The sequence below is a fragment of the Pristiophorus japonicus genome, unplaced genomic scaffold (genome assembly GCF_044704955.1).
Source record: "Pristiophorus japonicus isolate sPriJap1 unplaced genomic scaffold, sPriJap1.hap1 HAP1_SCAFFOLD_1997, whole genome shotgun sequence".
Taxonomy (NCBI): Eukaryota; Metazoa; Chordata; class Chondrichthyes; family Pristiophoridae; genus Pristiophorus; species Pristiophorus japonicus.
This window is the reverse complement of record NW_027251692.1, coordinates 1-15,489: the sequence shown is the minus strand read 5'-3', so window position 1 is coordinate 15,489 and position 15,489 is coordinate 1. Positions and strand designations below refer to the sequence as shown.

At 51.4% G+C, this 15,489-nt stretch overlaps 1 protein-coding gene across 1 annotated transcript; it reads left to right on the top strand.

Annotated features, from left to right (window-relative positions):
* Nucleotides 1–1,248: 1,248 nt before the first annotated feature.
* On the top strand, nucleotides 1,249–13,705 carry LOC139244021 (butyrophilin-like protein 1; the record flags this gene model as incomplete). Its single annotated transcript, XM_070870951.1, has 5 exons — nucleotides 1,249–1,291; nucleotides 3,549–3,896; nucleotides 7,201–7,485; nucleotides 9,964–10,044; nucleotides 13,670–13,705. Coding segments are annotated over exons 2-5 (649 nt in total), but the record flags the coding sequence as incomplete, so codon positions are not given.
* Between the last annotated feature and the right edge of the window lie 1,784 nt (nucleotides 13,706–15,489).

Below are 15,489 nucleotides of genomic sequence, written 5' to 3'. Positions count from 1 at the left end.
TGTTACAGTTATACAGGGTATTGGTGAGGCCACACCTGGAGTACTATGTACAGTTATACAGGGTATTGGTGAGGCCACACCTGGAGTACTATGTACAGTTATACAGGGTATTGGTGAGACCACACCTGGAGTACTATGTACAGTTATACAGGGTATTGATGAGGCCACACCTGGAGTACTGTGTACAGTTATACAGGGTATTGGTGAGGCTACACCTGGAGTACTATGTACAGTTATACAGGGTATTGGTGAGGCCACACCTGGAGTATTGCGTATAGTTTTGGTTTCCATATTTACGAAGGGATATACTTGCTTTGGAGGCAGTTCAGAGAAGGCTCACTTGGTTAATTCCGGGGATGATGGGGTTGACTACATTTGTCTTCAGGAATCTTTTTCTCTTCACATATCAATAGAAGCTTTTGCAGTCAGTATTTATGTTCCCTGCAAGCTTACTCTCATACTCTATTTTCCCCCTCCTAATTAAACTCTATGTCCTCCTCTGCTGAATTCTAAATTTCTCCCACTCCTCAGGTTTGCTGCTTTTTCTGACCAATTTATATGCCTCTTCCTTGGACTTAACATTTTCCCTAATTTCCCTTGTTAGCCACGGTTGAGCCACCTTCCCTTTTTTATTCTTATGCCAGACAGGGATGTACAATTGTTGTAGTTCATCCATGTGATCCTCCATCCCCTTTGCAATAAAGGCCAGGATTCCATTGGCCTTCCTGATCACTTGCTGTACCTGCATACTAACCTTTTGTGTTTCATGCACCAGTACCCCCAGGTCCCGCTGTACTGCGGCACTTTGCAATCTTTCTCCATTTAAATAATAACTTGCTCTTTGATTTTTTTTTCTTCCAAGTGCATGACCTCACACTTTCCAACATTATACTCCATCTGTCTAATTGTTGCCCACTCACTTAGCCTGTCTGTGTCCTTTTGCAGGTTTTGTGTGTCATGCCTTGGGCCGGATGCCCACCTCTCGATGCAAGTGACCCCGCCCAGAGTCACAGCAGAGTGGCAGACGTAAGTGCAGCCCCGCTCACACTCCCACCACATGTCTGGCGGCAGAGCAGAGCCCAGGAATTTCAGCTCTTCAGTATTTTTATAATCTCTGCTAGTTTGGAACCTGGCTTCACTTCTCCCCACCGAGGGTTTTTAAACCTGATTTCTGTATTGCATCACAGATCACTGGAGGACTGCACCCTCCCTCATGGTTTGAGCCTTTTGAAGATGAAAGGACAGAGCTACATTGTGGTTCTCTGCGTTGGACTCATTGCTGCAGCTTCTGGTATTGTATATTCTCCATGGCAATAATTGGACACGGCTTTTAACCTTGTGCAGGGGCACCGTTCATTATCAGGCGCAGAATCGAGTCCCACGTTATACAGCTGGTGCTGAACATCTCTCAATCCTCATTAACAAGATCCCGTTAACAGAAGGACATCAGAAATAGGAGCAGGAGTCGGCCATTTGGCCCCTCGAGCCTCCTCCGTCATTTAATAAGATCATGGCTGATCTGATCATGGACTCAGCTCCACTTCCCCGCCCGCTCTCCATAACCCCTTAATCCCTTATCGCTCAAAAATCTGTCTATCTCCACCTTAAATATATTCAATGTCCCAGCCTCCACAGCTCTCTGGTCAGAGAATTCCACAGATTTACAACCCTCTGAGAGAAGATATTCCTCCTCATCTCAGTTTTAAATGGGCGACCCCTTATTCTGAAACTATGCCCCTAGTTCTAGATTCCCCCCACGAGGAGAAACATCCTCTCTGCATCCACCCTCTCCAGCCCCCTCAGAATCTTAGACGTTTCAGTAAGATCACCTCCTATTTTTCTAAACTCCTGTGAGTACAGGCCCAACCTGCTCAACCTTTCTTCATAAGACAACCCCCTCATCCCCGGAATCAACCGAGTGAACCTTCTCTGAACTGCCTCCAATGCAAGTGTATCCTTTTGTAAATACGGAGACCAAAACTGCCGCAGTATTCCAGGTAACAGGCTCACGGTCCCTTCTAACTGCTAATATGTTGTCCAGCTTTGCTGACATCCATGTTAGACTTGTCCATTGGATCTAACATTGCTTTAAAACAGGAAGGGGAGAACAATTGGCAAACTGCATTTGGGTGGGTTAGCAGAGTGGTCATGTTACTGAACTATTAATCCAGAGTCCTGGACTGATAATCTGGAGACGCCAGTTCAATTCGCACCAGAGCAGTTTATAGAAACATAGAAACTAGGTGCAGGAGTAGGCCATTCGGCCCTTCGAGCCTGCACCACCATTCAATAAGATCATGGCTGATCATTCCCTCAGTACCCCTTTCCTGCTTTCTCTCCATACCCCTTGATCCCTTTAGCCGTAAGGGCCACATCTAACTCCCTTTTGAATATATCTAACAACTGGCCCCAACAACTCTCTGCGGTAGAGAATTCCACAGGTTCACAATTCTCTGAGTGAAGAAGTTTCTCCTCATCTCAGTCCTAAATGGCTGACCCCTTATCCTTAGACTGTGACCCCTGGTTCTGGACTTCCCCAACATCGGGAACATTCTTCCTGTATCTAACCTGTCCAATCCTGTCAGAATTTTATATGTTTCTATGAGATCCCCTCTCATTCTTCTAAACTCCAGTGAATATAAGCCTAGTCGATCCAGTCTCTCCTCATATGAATTGAATTATGTAAATTAAATTAATCTGGATAAAAAGTATCTATCAATAATGGTGACCATGAAACTATCAGATTGTGGTTAAAAACCCAACTGGTTCACTGATGTCCTTCAGGGAAGGGAACCTGCCGTCCTTGCCTGGTCTGGTCTATATGTGACTCCAGTCCTCACACCGATGTGGTTGATGTTTAACTGCCCCCTGCAATGGCCCAGCAAGCCCTTTGGCTGTCAAACCCGCAACAAGCAAAAGTCACTACATGGACTGCAGCGGTTCAAGAAGGCAGCTCACCATCACCTTCTCCAGAGGCAATTAGGTATGGGCAATAAATCATCATAGGCAGGCCCTCGGAATCTAGGAAGACTTGCTTCCACTCTAAAAGTGAGTCCTTAGGTGACTGAACAGTCGAATACGAGAACCACAGTCTCTGTCACAGGTGGGACAGACAGTGGTTGAGGGAAGGGGAGGGTGGGACTGGTTTGCCGCACGCTCCTTCCGCTGCCTGCGCTTGGTTTCTGCATGCTCTCGGCGACGAGACTCGAGGTGCTCAGCGCCCTCCCGGATGCACTTCCTCCACTTAGGGCGGTCTTTGGCCAGGGACTCCCAGGTGTCGGTGGGGATGTTGCACTTTATCAGGGAGGCTTTGAGGGAGCCACTCCCCGGGTACACCACTGGAGACTGATTTAAGATATTAAGAAAAATATTTCGCCTGCGCCTTCCTTTGCAGCAACCGTTCTGGCGCCACCACTGGTGGGTGGGGGTAATTACAGCGTGACTAGTTTACATAGGCAGTTTCCATACGAAACGTATACACAGGAATTTGTGATTGTAATTATAAAAATAAGGAGTTAAATAATCGACAGGATGATTTTGTTCACTAGGACAGTTCAACGTTGTTGGTTCTGATGATGCAGTGATTGTGGTGGTGGGTGAAGATGTTATCTTGAAGTGCCTGGTGAAGTCCAAACAGCCGTTGGATAAGATGGAGGTGAGATGGGGCCGGGCTCACTGGACAGCTCCCGTGCATTTGTACAGAGACGGAGCCGATCAAAGAGACGTTCAGTCCGACTACTATAGACGGAGGACCGAACTGTTCAAAGATGAATTCGATAAAGGAAATGTTTCCCTCAAACTGAAGAGGGTGGAAATGTTAGATCAAGGTGCCTACACGTGTTCAGTGAGGTCTGGGGCACAGCAAGACAAAACAACAATTCAGATCAAAGTTGGAGGTCAGCCACTTTATTAGTCTCTGTCTTAAAAACATTCAAACCGGAGTAAGCCATTCGGCCCCTCGAGCCTGCACCGCCATTCAATATGATCATGGCTGACCATTCACCTCAGTAACCCTTTCCTGCTTTCTCTCCATACCCTTGATCCCTTTAGCCGTAAGGGCCACATCTAACTCCCTCTTGAATATATCTAACAAACTGGAATCAACAACTCTCTGTGGTAGAGAATTCCACAGGTTCACAACTCTCTGAGTGAAGAAGTTTCTCCTCATCTTGGTCCTAAATGGCTTACCCCTTATCCTTAGACTGTGACCCCTGGTTCTGGACTTCCCCAACATCGGGAACATTCTTCCTGCATCTAACCTGTCCAGTCCCATCAAAATTGTATATGCTTCTATGAGATCCTCTTTCATTCTTCTAAATTCCAGTAAATACAGGCCCAGTCGATCCAGTCTTTCTTCATATGTCAGTCCTGCCATCCCGGGAATCAGTCTGGTGAACCTTCGCTGCACTCCCTCAATAGCAAGAATGTCCTTCCTCAGATTAGACCAAAACGGAACACAATATTCCAGGTGAGGCCTCACCAAGGGCCCTGTACAACTGCAGTAAGACCTCCCTGCTCCTATACTCAAATCTTCTCGCTATGAAGGCCAACATACCATTTGCCTTCTTCACCACCTGCTGTACCTGCATGCCAACTTTCAATGACTGATGTACCATGACACCCAGGTCTCGTTGCACCTTCCCTTTTCCTAATCTGTCACCATTCAGATAATCTGCCTTCCTGTTTTTGCCACCAAAGTGGATAACCTCACATTTATCCACATTATACTGCATCTGCCATGTATTTGCCCACTCACCTAACCTATCCAAGTCACCCTGCAGCCTCTTAGCATCCTCCTCACAGCTCACACCGCCACCCAGCTTAGTGTCATCTGCAAACTTGGAGATATTACATTCAATTCCTTCATCTAATTCATTTAAGTATATTGTAAATAGCTGGGGTCCCAGCACTGAGCCCCACAGTACCCCACTAGTCACTGCCTGCCATTCTGAAAAGGACCCGTTTATCCCGACTCTCTGCTTCCTGTCTGCCAACCAGTTCTCTATCCACGTCAGTATATTACCCCCAATACCATGTGCTTTGATTTTGCACACCAATCTCTTGTGTGGGACCTAGTCAAAAGCCTTTTGAAAGTCCAGATACACCACATCCACTGGTTCTCCCTTGTCCACTCTACTAGTTACATCCTCAAAAAATTCGAGAAGGTTTGTCAAATCCATGCTGACTTGGACCGATCCTGTCACTGCTTTCTAAATGCGCTGCTATTACATCTTTAATAATTGATTCCAGCATTTTCCCCACTACTGATGTCAGGCTAACCGGTCTATAATTACCCGCTTTCTCTCTCCCTCCCTTTTTAAAAAAGGGATTACTTGATTCCTTTAATGTCCAAAAATCTATCAACCCCAGCCTTGAATATACTCAAAGATTCAGAATCCACAGTCCCCCGGGGCAGAGAATCCCAAAGATTCACCACCCTCTGAGTGAAGAAATTTCTCCCATTCCGTCCTAAATGGTCGACCCCTTATCCTAAGGACATAAGAAATAGGAGCAGGAGTCGGCCATACGGCCCCTCGAGCCTGCTCCGCCATTTAATACCATCATGGCTGATCCGATCATGGACTCAGCTCCACTTCCCTGCCCGCTCCCCATAACCCCTTATCGGTTAAGAAACTGTCTATTTCTGTCTTAAATTTATTCAATGTCCCGGCTTCCACAGCTCTCTGAGGCAGCGAATTCCACAGATTTACAAACCTCTGAGAGAAGAAATTTCTCCTTATCTCAGTTTTAAATGGGTGGCCCCTTATTCTAAGACCAAGCCCCCTAGTTCTAGTCTCCCCCATCAGTGGAAACATCCTCTCTGCATCCATCTTGTCAAGCCCCCTCATAATCTTATATGTTTCGATAAGATCACCTCTCATTCTTCTGAATTCCAATGAGTAGAGACCCAACCTACTCAACCTTTCCTCATAAGTCAACCCCCTCATCTCCGGAATCAACCGAGTGAACCTTCTCTGAACTGCCTCCAAAGTAAATATATCCTTTAGTAAATATGGAAACCAAAACTGCACGCAGTGTTCCAGGTGTGGCCTCACCAATACCCTGTATAACTGTAGCAAGACTTCCCTGCTTTTATACTCCATCCCCTTTGCAATAAAGACCAAGATTCCATTGGCCTTCCTGATCACTTGCTGTACCTGCATACTATCCTTTTGTGTTTCATGTACAAGTAACGCCAGGTCCTGCTGTACTGCGGCACTTTACAATCTTTCTCCATTTAAATAATAACTTGCTCTTTGATTTTTTTTGCCAAAGTGCATGACCTCACACTTTCCAACATTATACTCCATCTGACAAACCTTTGCCCACTCACTTAGCCTGTCTATGTCCTTTTGCAGATTATTTGTGTCCTCCTCACACATTGCTTTTCCTCCCATCTTTGTATCGTCAGCAAACTTGGCTACGTTACACTCAGTCCCTTCTTCCAAGTCGTTAATATAGATTGTAAATAGTTGGAGTCCCAGCACTGATCCCTGCGGCACCCCACTAGTTACTGGTTGCCAACCAGAGAATTAACCATTTATCCCGACTCTCTGTTTTCTGTTAGTTAGCCAATCCTCTATCTATGCTAATATATTACCCCCAACCCCGTGAACTCTTATCTTATGCAGTAACCTTTTATGTGGCACCTTGTCAGATACCTTCTGGAAGTTCAATACACCACATCCACTGGTTCCCCTTTATCCACCCTGTTTGTTACATCCTGAAAGAATTCCAGCAAATTTGTCAAACATGACTTCCCCGTCATCAATCCATGCTGACTCTGCCTGACTGACATTTGGTTTTACAAATGTCCTGTTACTGCTTCTTTAATAATGGACTGCAACATTTTCCCAACCACAGAGGTTAGGCGAACTGGTCTATAGTTTCCTGCTTTCTGTCTCCCTCCTTTTTTAAATAGGGGCGTTACATTTACAGTTTTCCAATCTGCTGGGACCTCCCCAGAATCCAGGGAATTTTGGTAAATTGCAACCAAAGCATCCACAATCCCTGACACTACTTCTCTTAAGACCTTTGGATGCAAGCCATCAGGTCCAGGGGATTTATCTGCCTTTAGTCCCCTTATCTTACTGAGTACCATCTCCTTAGTGATTGTGATTGTGATATTCATGCAGTTCATTTTGTGACCTGGTTTTATTGAGATTATCGGTCTTTAAGCAGGACTTTGATTGATTGCAGCCTTTGGGTGCCAACCTACAATTCACTTGGAGGAACACAGCTACCAAGGCATTAGGCTGGCCTGTATATCTGACGGATGGCACCCAGAGCCAAAGGTGCTCTGGACCGACGGAGAAGGAAAGGACCTGACAATGCTCTCTACAACGAGTTACCAACAGGAATCTCAAGGGTTTTTCAACGTTGAAAGCAAAATCGTGATAACCAGACATGGCATAAACTACATCCAGTGCGCCATATGGAACAGTTTGTTGAACAAAGAGCATAAAGTATCTATCAGGATAGCAGGTCAGTAAAATCATTAGAGAGAATGTTTTAGAGCAGACGGAGCCTTGGTTTAATGTCTCAGATTTATCAGCAGACTTTTTATATAGTGTGTAAATATTCTATAATTTTTACGTCCCACCCCACAGTCTTGTCCTGGCACACACTTCAGTAGGGTACTGAGAGAGTGCTGCACTGTTGGAGGGGCAGTACTGAGGGAGCGCCGCACTGCCAGAGGGGTGGTACTGAGGGAGAGCCGCCCTGTCGAAGGGGCGGTACTGAGGGAGAGCCGCACTGTCAGAGGGGTGGTACTGAGGGAATGCCGCACTGTCGGAGGGGCAGTACTGTGGGAGTGCCGCACTGTCGGAGGGGCAGTACTGAGGGAGAGCCGCACTGTCGGAGGGGCAGTACTGAGGGAGTGCTGCACTGTCGGAGGGGCAGTACTGAGGGAGAGCCGCACTGTCGGAGGGGCAGTACTGAGGGAGAGCCGCACTGTCGGAGGGGCAGTACTGAGGAAGCCCTGCACTGTCGGAGGGGCAGTACTGAGGGAGAGCCGCACTGTCGGAGGGGCAGTACTGAGGGAGAGCCGCACTGTCAGAGGGGTGGTACTGAGGGAGAGCCGCACTGTCGGAGGGGCAGTACTGAGGGAGCCCTGCACTGTCGGAGGGGCAGTACTGAGGGAGAGCCGCACTGTCGGAGGGGCAGTACTGAGGGAGTGCTGCACTGTCGGAGGGGCAGTACTGAGGGAGAGCCGCACTGTCGGAGGGGCAATACTGAGGGAGAGCCGCACTGTCGGAGGGGCAGTACTGTGGGAGTGCCGCACTGTCGGAGGGGCAGTACTGAGGGGGTGCCGCACTGTCGGAGGGGCAGTACTGAAGGAGTGCCACACTGTCGGAGGGGCAGTGCTGAGGGAGTGCAGCACTGTCGGAGGGGCAGTACTGAGGGAGTGCCACACTATCGGAGGGGCAGTGCTGAGGAATGCTGCACTGTCGGAGGGGCAGTGCTGAGGGAGTGCTGCACTGTTGGAGGGGCAGTACTGAGGGAGTGCCGCACTGTCGGAGGGGCAGTAGTGAGGGTGCGCCACAATTTCGGAGGGGCAGTACTGAGGGAGTGCCGCACTGCCGGAGGGGCAGTACTGAGGGAGTGCCGCACTGTCGGAGGGGCAGTAGTGAGGGTGCGCCACAATTTCGGAGGGGCAGTCTTTCAGATGAGACGTTGAACCGATGGCCCATCTGCTCTCTCAGGTGGACGTAATATGGCACTATTCAAAGAAGAGATCTCCCTGGTGTCCTGGCCAACATTAATCCCTCAACAAACATCACTAAAACAATCAAAGCAAAATACTATAGATGCTGGAAATCTAAATCACTAAAAAAAGATTATTTGGTCAATTATCACATTGCTGTGTGTGTGGGAGCTTGCTGTGCACAAATTGGCTGCTGTGTTTCCCACAATACAACAGTGACTACACTTCAGAAGCACTTGATTGGTTGTGAAGTGTTTGGGACGTCCTGACGTTATGAATAGTGCTATATAGGTGTCAGACTTTCCTTCCTTCAGTTGTTACTTGAAAAGCTACAATAACTGGTTAAATTGAGAATAGTGGCAGGACTGAAGTAGATGGGCCCTACATCAGAAGCCAATCCATTCAGTCAATGGGTTCAGGGGAGGCTATGAAAGGAATAGTGTCATGTATGTACATGCTGTTTGTAACCACCAGATGGCGTCATTGTTGGAAGCCACTGAGCAGCATACACATGGTGCTGCTCTGGTATAAAAGGCCAGCCATTTTGGAGTCAAGCACTTTGGGCCTAAATAAAGCAGAGCCGAGGTTGTCCTTACTTAGTTAAACAGTACTCAGTTTGAACCTTTATTGCATACATAACAAATAGAAAATAGAAAAGCAAATTATAATTTAAATGGAGAAAGGATATACTTGCATTGCAAGCAGTTCAGAGAAGGTTCACTCGGTTGATTCCGGAGATGAGGGGATTGACTTATGAGGAAAGGTTGAGCAGGTTGGGCCTCTACTCATTGGTGTTCAGAAGAATGAGAGGTGATCTTATCGAAACGTATAAGATACTGAGAGGGCTTGACAAGGTGGATGCAGAGAGGATGTTTCCACTCACAGGGGAAACTAAAACTAGGGGATATAGTCTCAGAATAAGGGGCCGCCCATTTAAAACTGAGATGAGGAGGAATTTCTTCTCTCAGAGGGTTGTAAATCTGTGGAATTCGCTGCCTCAGAGAGCTGTGGAAGCCGGGACATTGAATATATTTAAGGCGGAGATAGACAGATTTTTGAGCGATAAGGGAGTGAAGGGTTATGGAGAGCGGGCGGGGAAGTCCATGATCGGATCAGTATTAAATGGTGGAGCGGGCTCGAGGGGCCGAATGGCCACCTCCTGCGCCTATTTCTTATGTTCCTATGAATAGGCCAGATGGTACTGAACACTGATGCTGTAAATTGATTGTCTTAGGCCTTTGTGCTTTATTTCCCAGACCAATTCTTCCCGCGATGCTCCATATGGTTCGTGGGATGCTGTGTGATTTCAGTCGTTGCACTTTGTGGACTGATTAAAGGTAACAATTCACCAGACACTCTGAAGTGACAGTGGGTGGAGGGATTGGGGGAGGGAGGGAGGGTGGGACTGAGGGAGGGATTTGGGGAGGGAGGATTGGGGGAGTGAGGGGGGATTGAAGAAGGGAGGGATTGGGGAGGGGGAGTAAGGGGGCATTGAGGGAGGGAGGATTGGGGGAGTGAGGGGGAATTGAAGGAGGGAGGATTGGGGGAGTGAGGGGGGATTAAGGGAGGGGGGATTGGGGGAATGAGGGAGGATTAGGGGAGTGAGGGGGGATTGAGGGAGTGAGGGGGATTGAGAGAGGGGGATTGAGGGAGGGAGGGTGGATTGAGGGAGGGCGGGATTGTGGGAGGGAGGATTGAGGGAGGGAGGGGGTATTGAGGGAGGAAGGTATTCAGGGAGGGGGACTAGGGAGTGGCGGGGGGGATTGAGTGAGTGAGGGATTGAGGAAGGGGGATTGAGGAAGGGGGATTGAGGGAGGAGGGCTTGAGGGAGGAGGGGGGATTGAGGGGAGGGCGATTGAGGGAAGGAGGGATTGAGGGAGGGGGGATTGAGGGAGGGAGGGGTTGAGGGAAGGGGATTGAGGGAGGAGGTGATTGGAGGGAGGGATTGAGGAAGGGGTTATTGAGGGAGGGAGGATTGAGGGAGGAGGGGATTGAGGGAGGGAGGGGCATTGAGGGAGGGAGCAAGATTGAGGGGGGTGATGGAGGGAGGGATAGATGGAGGGGGTTTGAGGGGGGAATTGAGGGAGGGGGATTGAGGGAGAGGGGGATTGAGGGAGTGAGGGGGATTGAGGTACGTGATTGAGGTAGGGGAAATTGAGGGAGGGCGGATTGAGGGAGGGAGGGATTGAGGGAGGGAGGAATTGAGGGAGGGAGGGGATTGCTGGAGGGGGATTGGGGGAGGGAGGGATTAGGGAGGGAGGGGGGATTGTGGGAGGGAGGAGGATTGGAGAGGGAAGGAGGGATTGGGGAGGGAAGGAGGGATTGAGGGAGGGAGGGCATTGAGGGAGGGAGATTGGGGAAGGGGGGATTGAGGGGGGGATTGAGGGAGGGGGTTTGAGGGGGGAATTGAGAGAGGGAGGGGGGATTGAAGGAGGGAGGGAGATAGAGAGAGGAGGGGATTGAGGGAGGAGGGGATTGAGGGAGGGAAATGTGAGGGAGGGAGGGAAATGTGAGGGAGGGGGATTGGGGGAGGGAGGGATTGAGGGAGGGAGGGGGATTGGGGAGGGATGGATTGAGGGAGGGAGGGGATTGAGGGAGGGGGGGATTGAGGGGGGTGATTGTGGGAGGGAGGAGGATTGGAGGAGGGAGGGATTGAGGGGGATTGGGGAGGGAGGGATTGAGGGAGAGAGTGATGGAGGGAGGGATTGAGGGGATTGAGTGAGGGAATTGGGGAATTGAGGGAGGGAGGGGGATTGGGGAAGGGGGATTGAGGGAGGGGGGAATTGAGGGAGGGATGGATTGAGAGAGGGAGTGGCATTGAGGGAGGGGGGATTGGGGGAGGGAGGGGGAGTTGAGGGAGGGGGGGATTGGGAAGGGAGGGGGGGTTTGAGGGAGGGAGGGGAATTGGGGGCGGGTGAGAGACACAGAAACATAGAAAATAGGATCAGGAGTAGGCCATTCGGCCCTTCGAGCCTGCACCACATTCAATATGATCATGGCTGATCATTCACCTCAGTACCCCTTTCCTGCTTTCTCTCCATACCCCTTGATGCCTTTTGTGTCTAGAAATCTATCTCTCTCCCTCTTAAATATATTCAGTGACTTGGCCTCCACAGCCTTCTGTGGTAGAGAATTCCACAGGTTCACCACCCTCTGAGTGAAAACATTTCTCCTCATCTCAGTCCTAAATTTGCTACCCCGTATCCTGAGACTGTGACCCCTTGTTCTAGACTTCCCAGCCCCGGGGAAACATCCTCCCTGCATCCAGTCTGTCCAACCCCGTCAGAATTTTATACCTTTCAATGAGATCCACTCATTCTTCTAAACTCTAGTGAATACAGGCCCAGTCGACCCAATCTCTCCTCATACGACAGTCCTGCCATCCCGGGAATCAGTCTGGTGAATCTTCGCTGCACTCCCTCCGTGGCAAGTATATCCTTTCTTAGGTAAGGAGACCAAAACTGTACACAATACTCCAGGTGTGGTCTCACCAAGGCCCTGTATAACTAGTGAGACATCCTTGCTCCTGTACTCAAATCCCGACAGAGCAACACCATACGGCCCCTTGAGCCTACTGATCCGATCATGGACTCAGCTCCACTTCCCTGCCCGCTCCCCATAACCCTTCACTCCCTTATCATTCAAAAATCTGTCTATCTCCACCTTAAATATATTCAATGTCCCAGCTTCCACAGCTCTCTGGGGCAGCGAATTCCAGATTTACAACCCTCTGAGAGAAGAAATTCCTCCTCATCTCAGTTTTAAATGGGCAGCCCCTTATTCTAAGATTATGTCCCCCTAGTTCTAGTCTTCCCCCATCAGTGGAAACATCCTCTCTGCATCCACCTTGTCAAGCCCCCTCATAATCTGATACGTTTCAATAAGATCACCTCTCATTCTTCTGAATTCCAATGTATATAGGCCCAATCTGCTCAACCTTTCCTCATAAATCAACTCCCTCATCCCCGGAATCAACCGAGTGAACCTTCTCTGAACTGCCTCCAAAGCAAGTATATCCTTTCGTAAATATGGAAACCAAAACTGCACGCAGTATTCCAGGTGTGGCCTCACCAATACCCTGTATAACTGTAGCAAGACTTCCCTGCTTTTATACTCCATCCCCCTTTGCAATGAAGGCCAAGATTCCATTGGCCTTCCTGATCACTTGCTGTACCTGCATACTATCCTTTTGTGTTTCATGCACAAGTACCCCCAGGTCCTGCTGTACTGCAACACTTTGTAATCTGAGGGAGTGCCGCACTGAACAAGCTCCCTCAAACAGCAGTGTGATAATGACCCAGATAATCTGTTTTTTAGTGATGTTGATTGAGGGATAAATATTGGGCCCAGGACACCGAGGATAACTCCCCTGTTGTTCTTCGAAATAGTGCCCTGGGATCTTTTACGTCCACCTGTGGGGACAGACAGAGCCTCGGTTTAACGTCTCATCCAACGGACAGCACTCCGACAGTGCAGCACTCCCTCAGTACTGCCCCTCCGACAATGCAGCGCTCCCTCAGTACTGCCCCTCCGACAGTGCGGCACTCCCTCAGTACTGCCCCTCCGACAGTGTGGCGCTCCCTCAGTACTGCCCCTCCGACAGTGCGGCACTCCCTCGGTACTGCCCTTCCACAGTGCGGCACTCCCTCAGTACTGCCCCTCCGACAATGCAGCGCTCCCTCAGTACTGCCCCTCCGACAGCGAAGTACGGCACTCCCTCAGCTCTGCACTGCAAGTGTCAGCCCAGATTTATGTCCTCAAGTCCCTGGAGTGGGACTTGAACCTACAACCTTGTGACTCAGAGACGAGAGTGCTGCCCACTGAGCCACAGCTGGCACTTTCGAACCACACAAGGCGACTTCCAACATGATCACCTCGCCATTTCAAGAAAGAACTGAATGAAGAATGAGAACAAAATGTATTGCAGCTTGACCTGAAGCTTACCTTCTCTTTGCATTGCAGCTTATGTCAATTTGAAAAACAATGGCCCAGGATTGAGTAAGTAAATCAGTCACAGAACCTTTGATGTGTGGTGCTGGGACATACCGTGGTGACACACGTTTCTGATCCTGGAGAAGTGAACCACTGCCCCCCCCACTGAACCCCCCCCCACAACCCAACCCCCACAACCCAACCCCCCCCACTGAACCCCCCCCCCCACAACCCAACCCCCACAACCCAACCCCCCCCCCACTGAACCCCCCCCCACAACCCAACCCCCACAACCCAACCCCCCCCCCACTGAACCACCCCCCACAACCCAACCCCCACAACCCAACCCCCACCGAACCCCCCCCACTGAACCCCCCCCACAACCCAACCCCCACCGAACCCCCCCCACTGAACCCCCCCCCACAACCCAACCCCCACAACCCCAACCCCCCCCCACTGAACCCCGCCCCACAACCCAACCCCCACAACCCAACCCCCCCACTGAACCACCCCCCACAACCCAACCCCCCCCCACTGAACCCCCCCCCACAACCCAACCCCCACAACCCAACCCCCCCCCACAACCCAACCCCCACAACCCAACCCCCCCCCACTGAACCCCCCCCCACAACCCAACCCCCACAACCCAACCCCCCCCCCACTGAACCCCCCCCCACAACCCAACCCCCCCCCACTGAACCCCCCCCCCACAACCCAACCCCCCCCCACAACCCAACCCCCACAACCCAACCCCCCCCCACTGAACCCCCCCCCACAACCCAACCCCCACAACCCAACCCCCCCCCACTGAACCCCCCCCCCACAACCCAACCCCCCCCCACTGAACCCCCCCCCACAACCCAACCCCCCCCCACTGAACCCCCCCCCACAACCCAACCCCCACCCCACTGAACCCCCCCCCACAACCCAACCCCCACAACCCAACCCCCACCCACTGAACCACCCCCCACAACCCAACCCCCACTGAACCCCCCCCCACAACCCAACCCCCACAACCCAACCCCCACCCACTGAACCACCCCCCACAACCCAACCCCCACTGAACCCCCCCCACAACCCAACCCCCACAACCCAACCCCCCCCCCACTGAACCCCCCCCCACAACCCAACCCCCACAACCCAACCCCCACCCACTGAACCACCCCCCACAACCCAACCCCCACCGAACCCCCCCCCCACTGAACCACCCCCCACAACCCAACCCCCACCCCACTGAACCCCCCCCCACAACCCAACCCCCACAACCCAACCCCCCCCCACTGAACCACCCCCCACAACCCAACCCCCACCGAACCCCCCCCCACTGAACCACCCCCCACAACCCAACCCCCACCCACTGAACCACCCCCCACAACCCAACCCCCACCCACTGAAACCCCCCCCCACAACCAACCCCCACAACCCAACCCCCACCCCACTGAACCCCCCCCCCACAACCCAACCCCCACTGAACCACCCCCCACAACCCAACCCCCACAACCAACCCCCACCCACTGAACCACCCCCCACAACCCAACCACCCACCGAACCCCCACTGAACCACCCCCCACAACCCAACCCCCACCCACTGAACCACCCCCCACAACCCAACCCCCACCCACTGAACCACCCCCCACAACCCAACCCCACCCACTGAACCACCCCCCACAACCCACCCCACTGAACCCACCACTGACCACCCCCCACAACCCAACCCATCCCCCACTGACCACCCCCCCCCCACAACCCAACCCCCCCACTGAACCCCCCCCCACAACCCAACCCCCACCCACTGAACCACCCCCCACAACCCAACCCCCACCCACTGAACCACCCCCCACAACCCAACC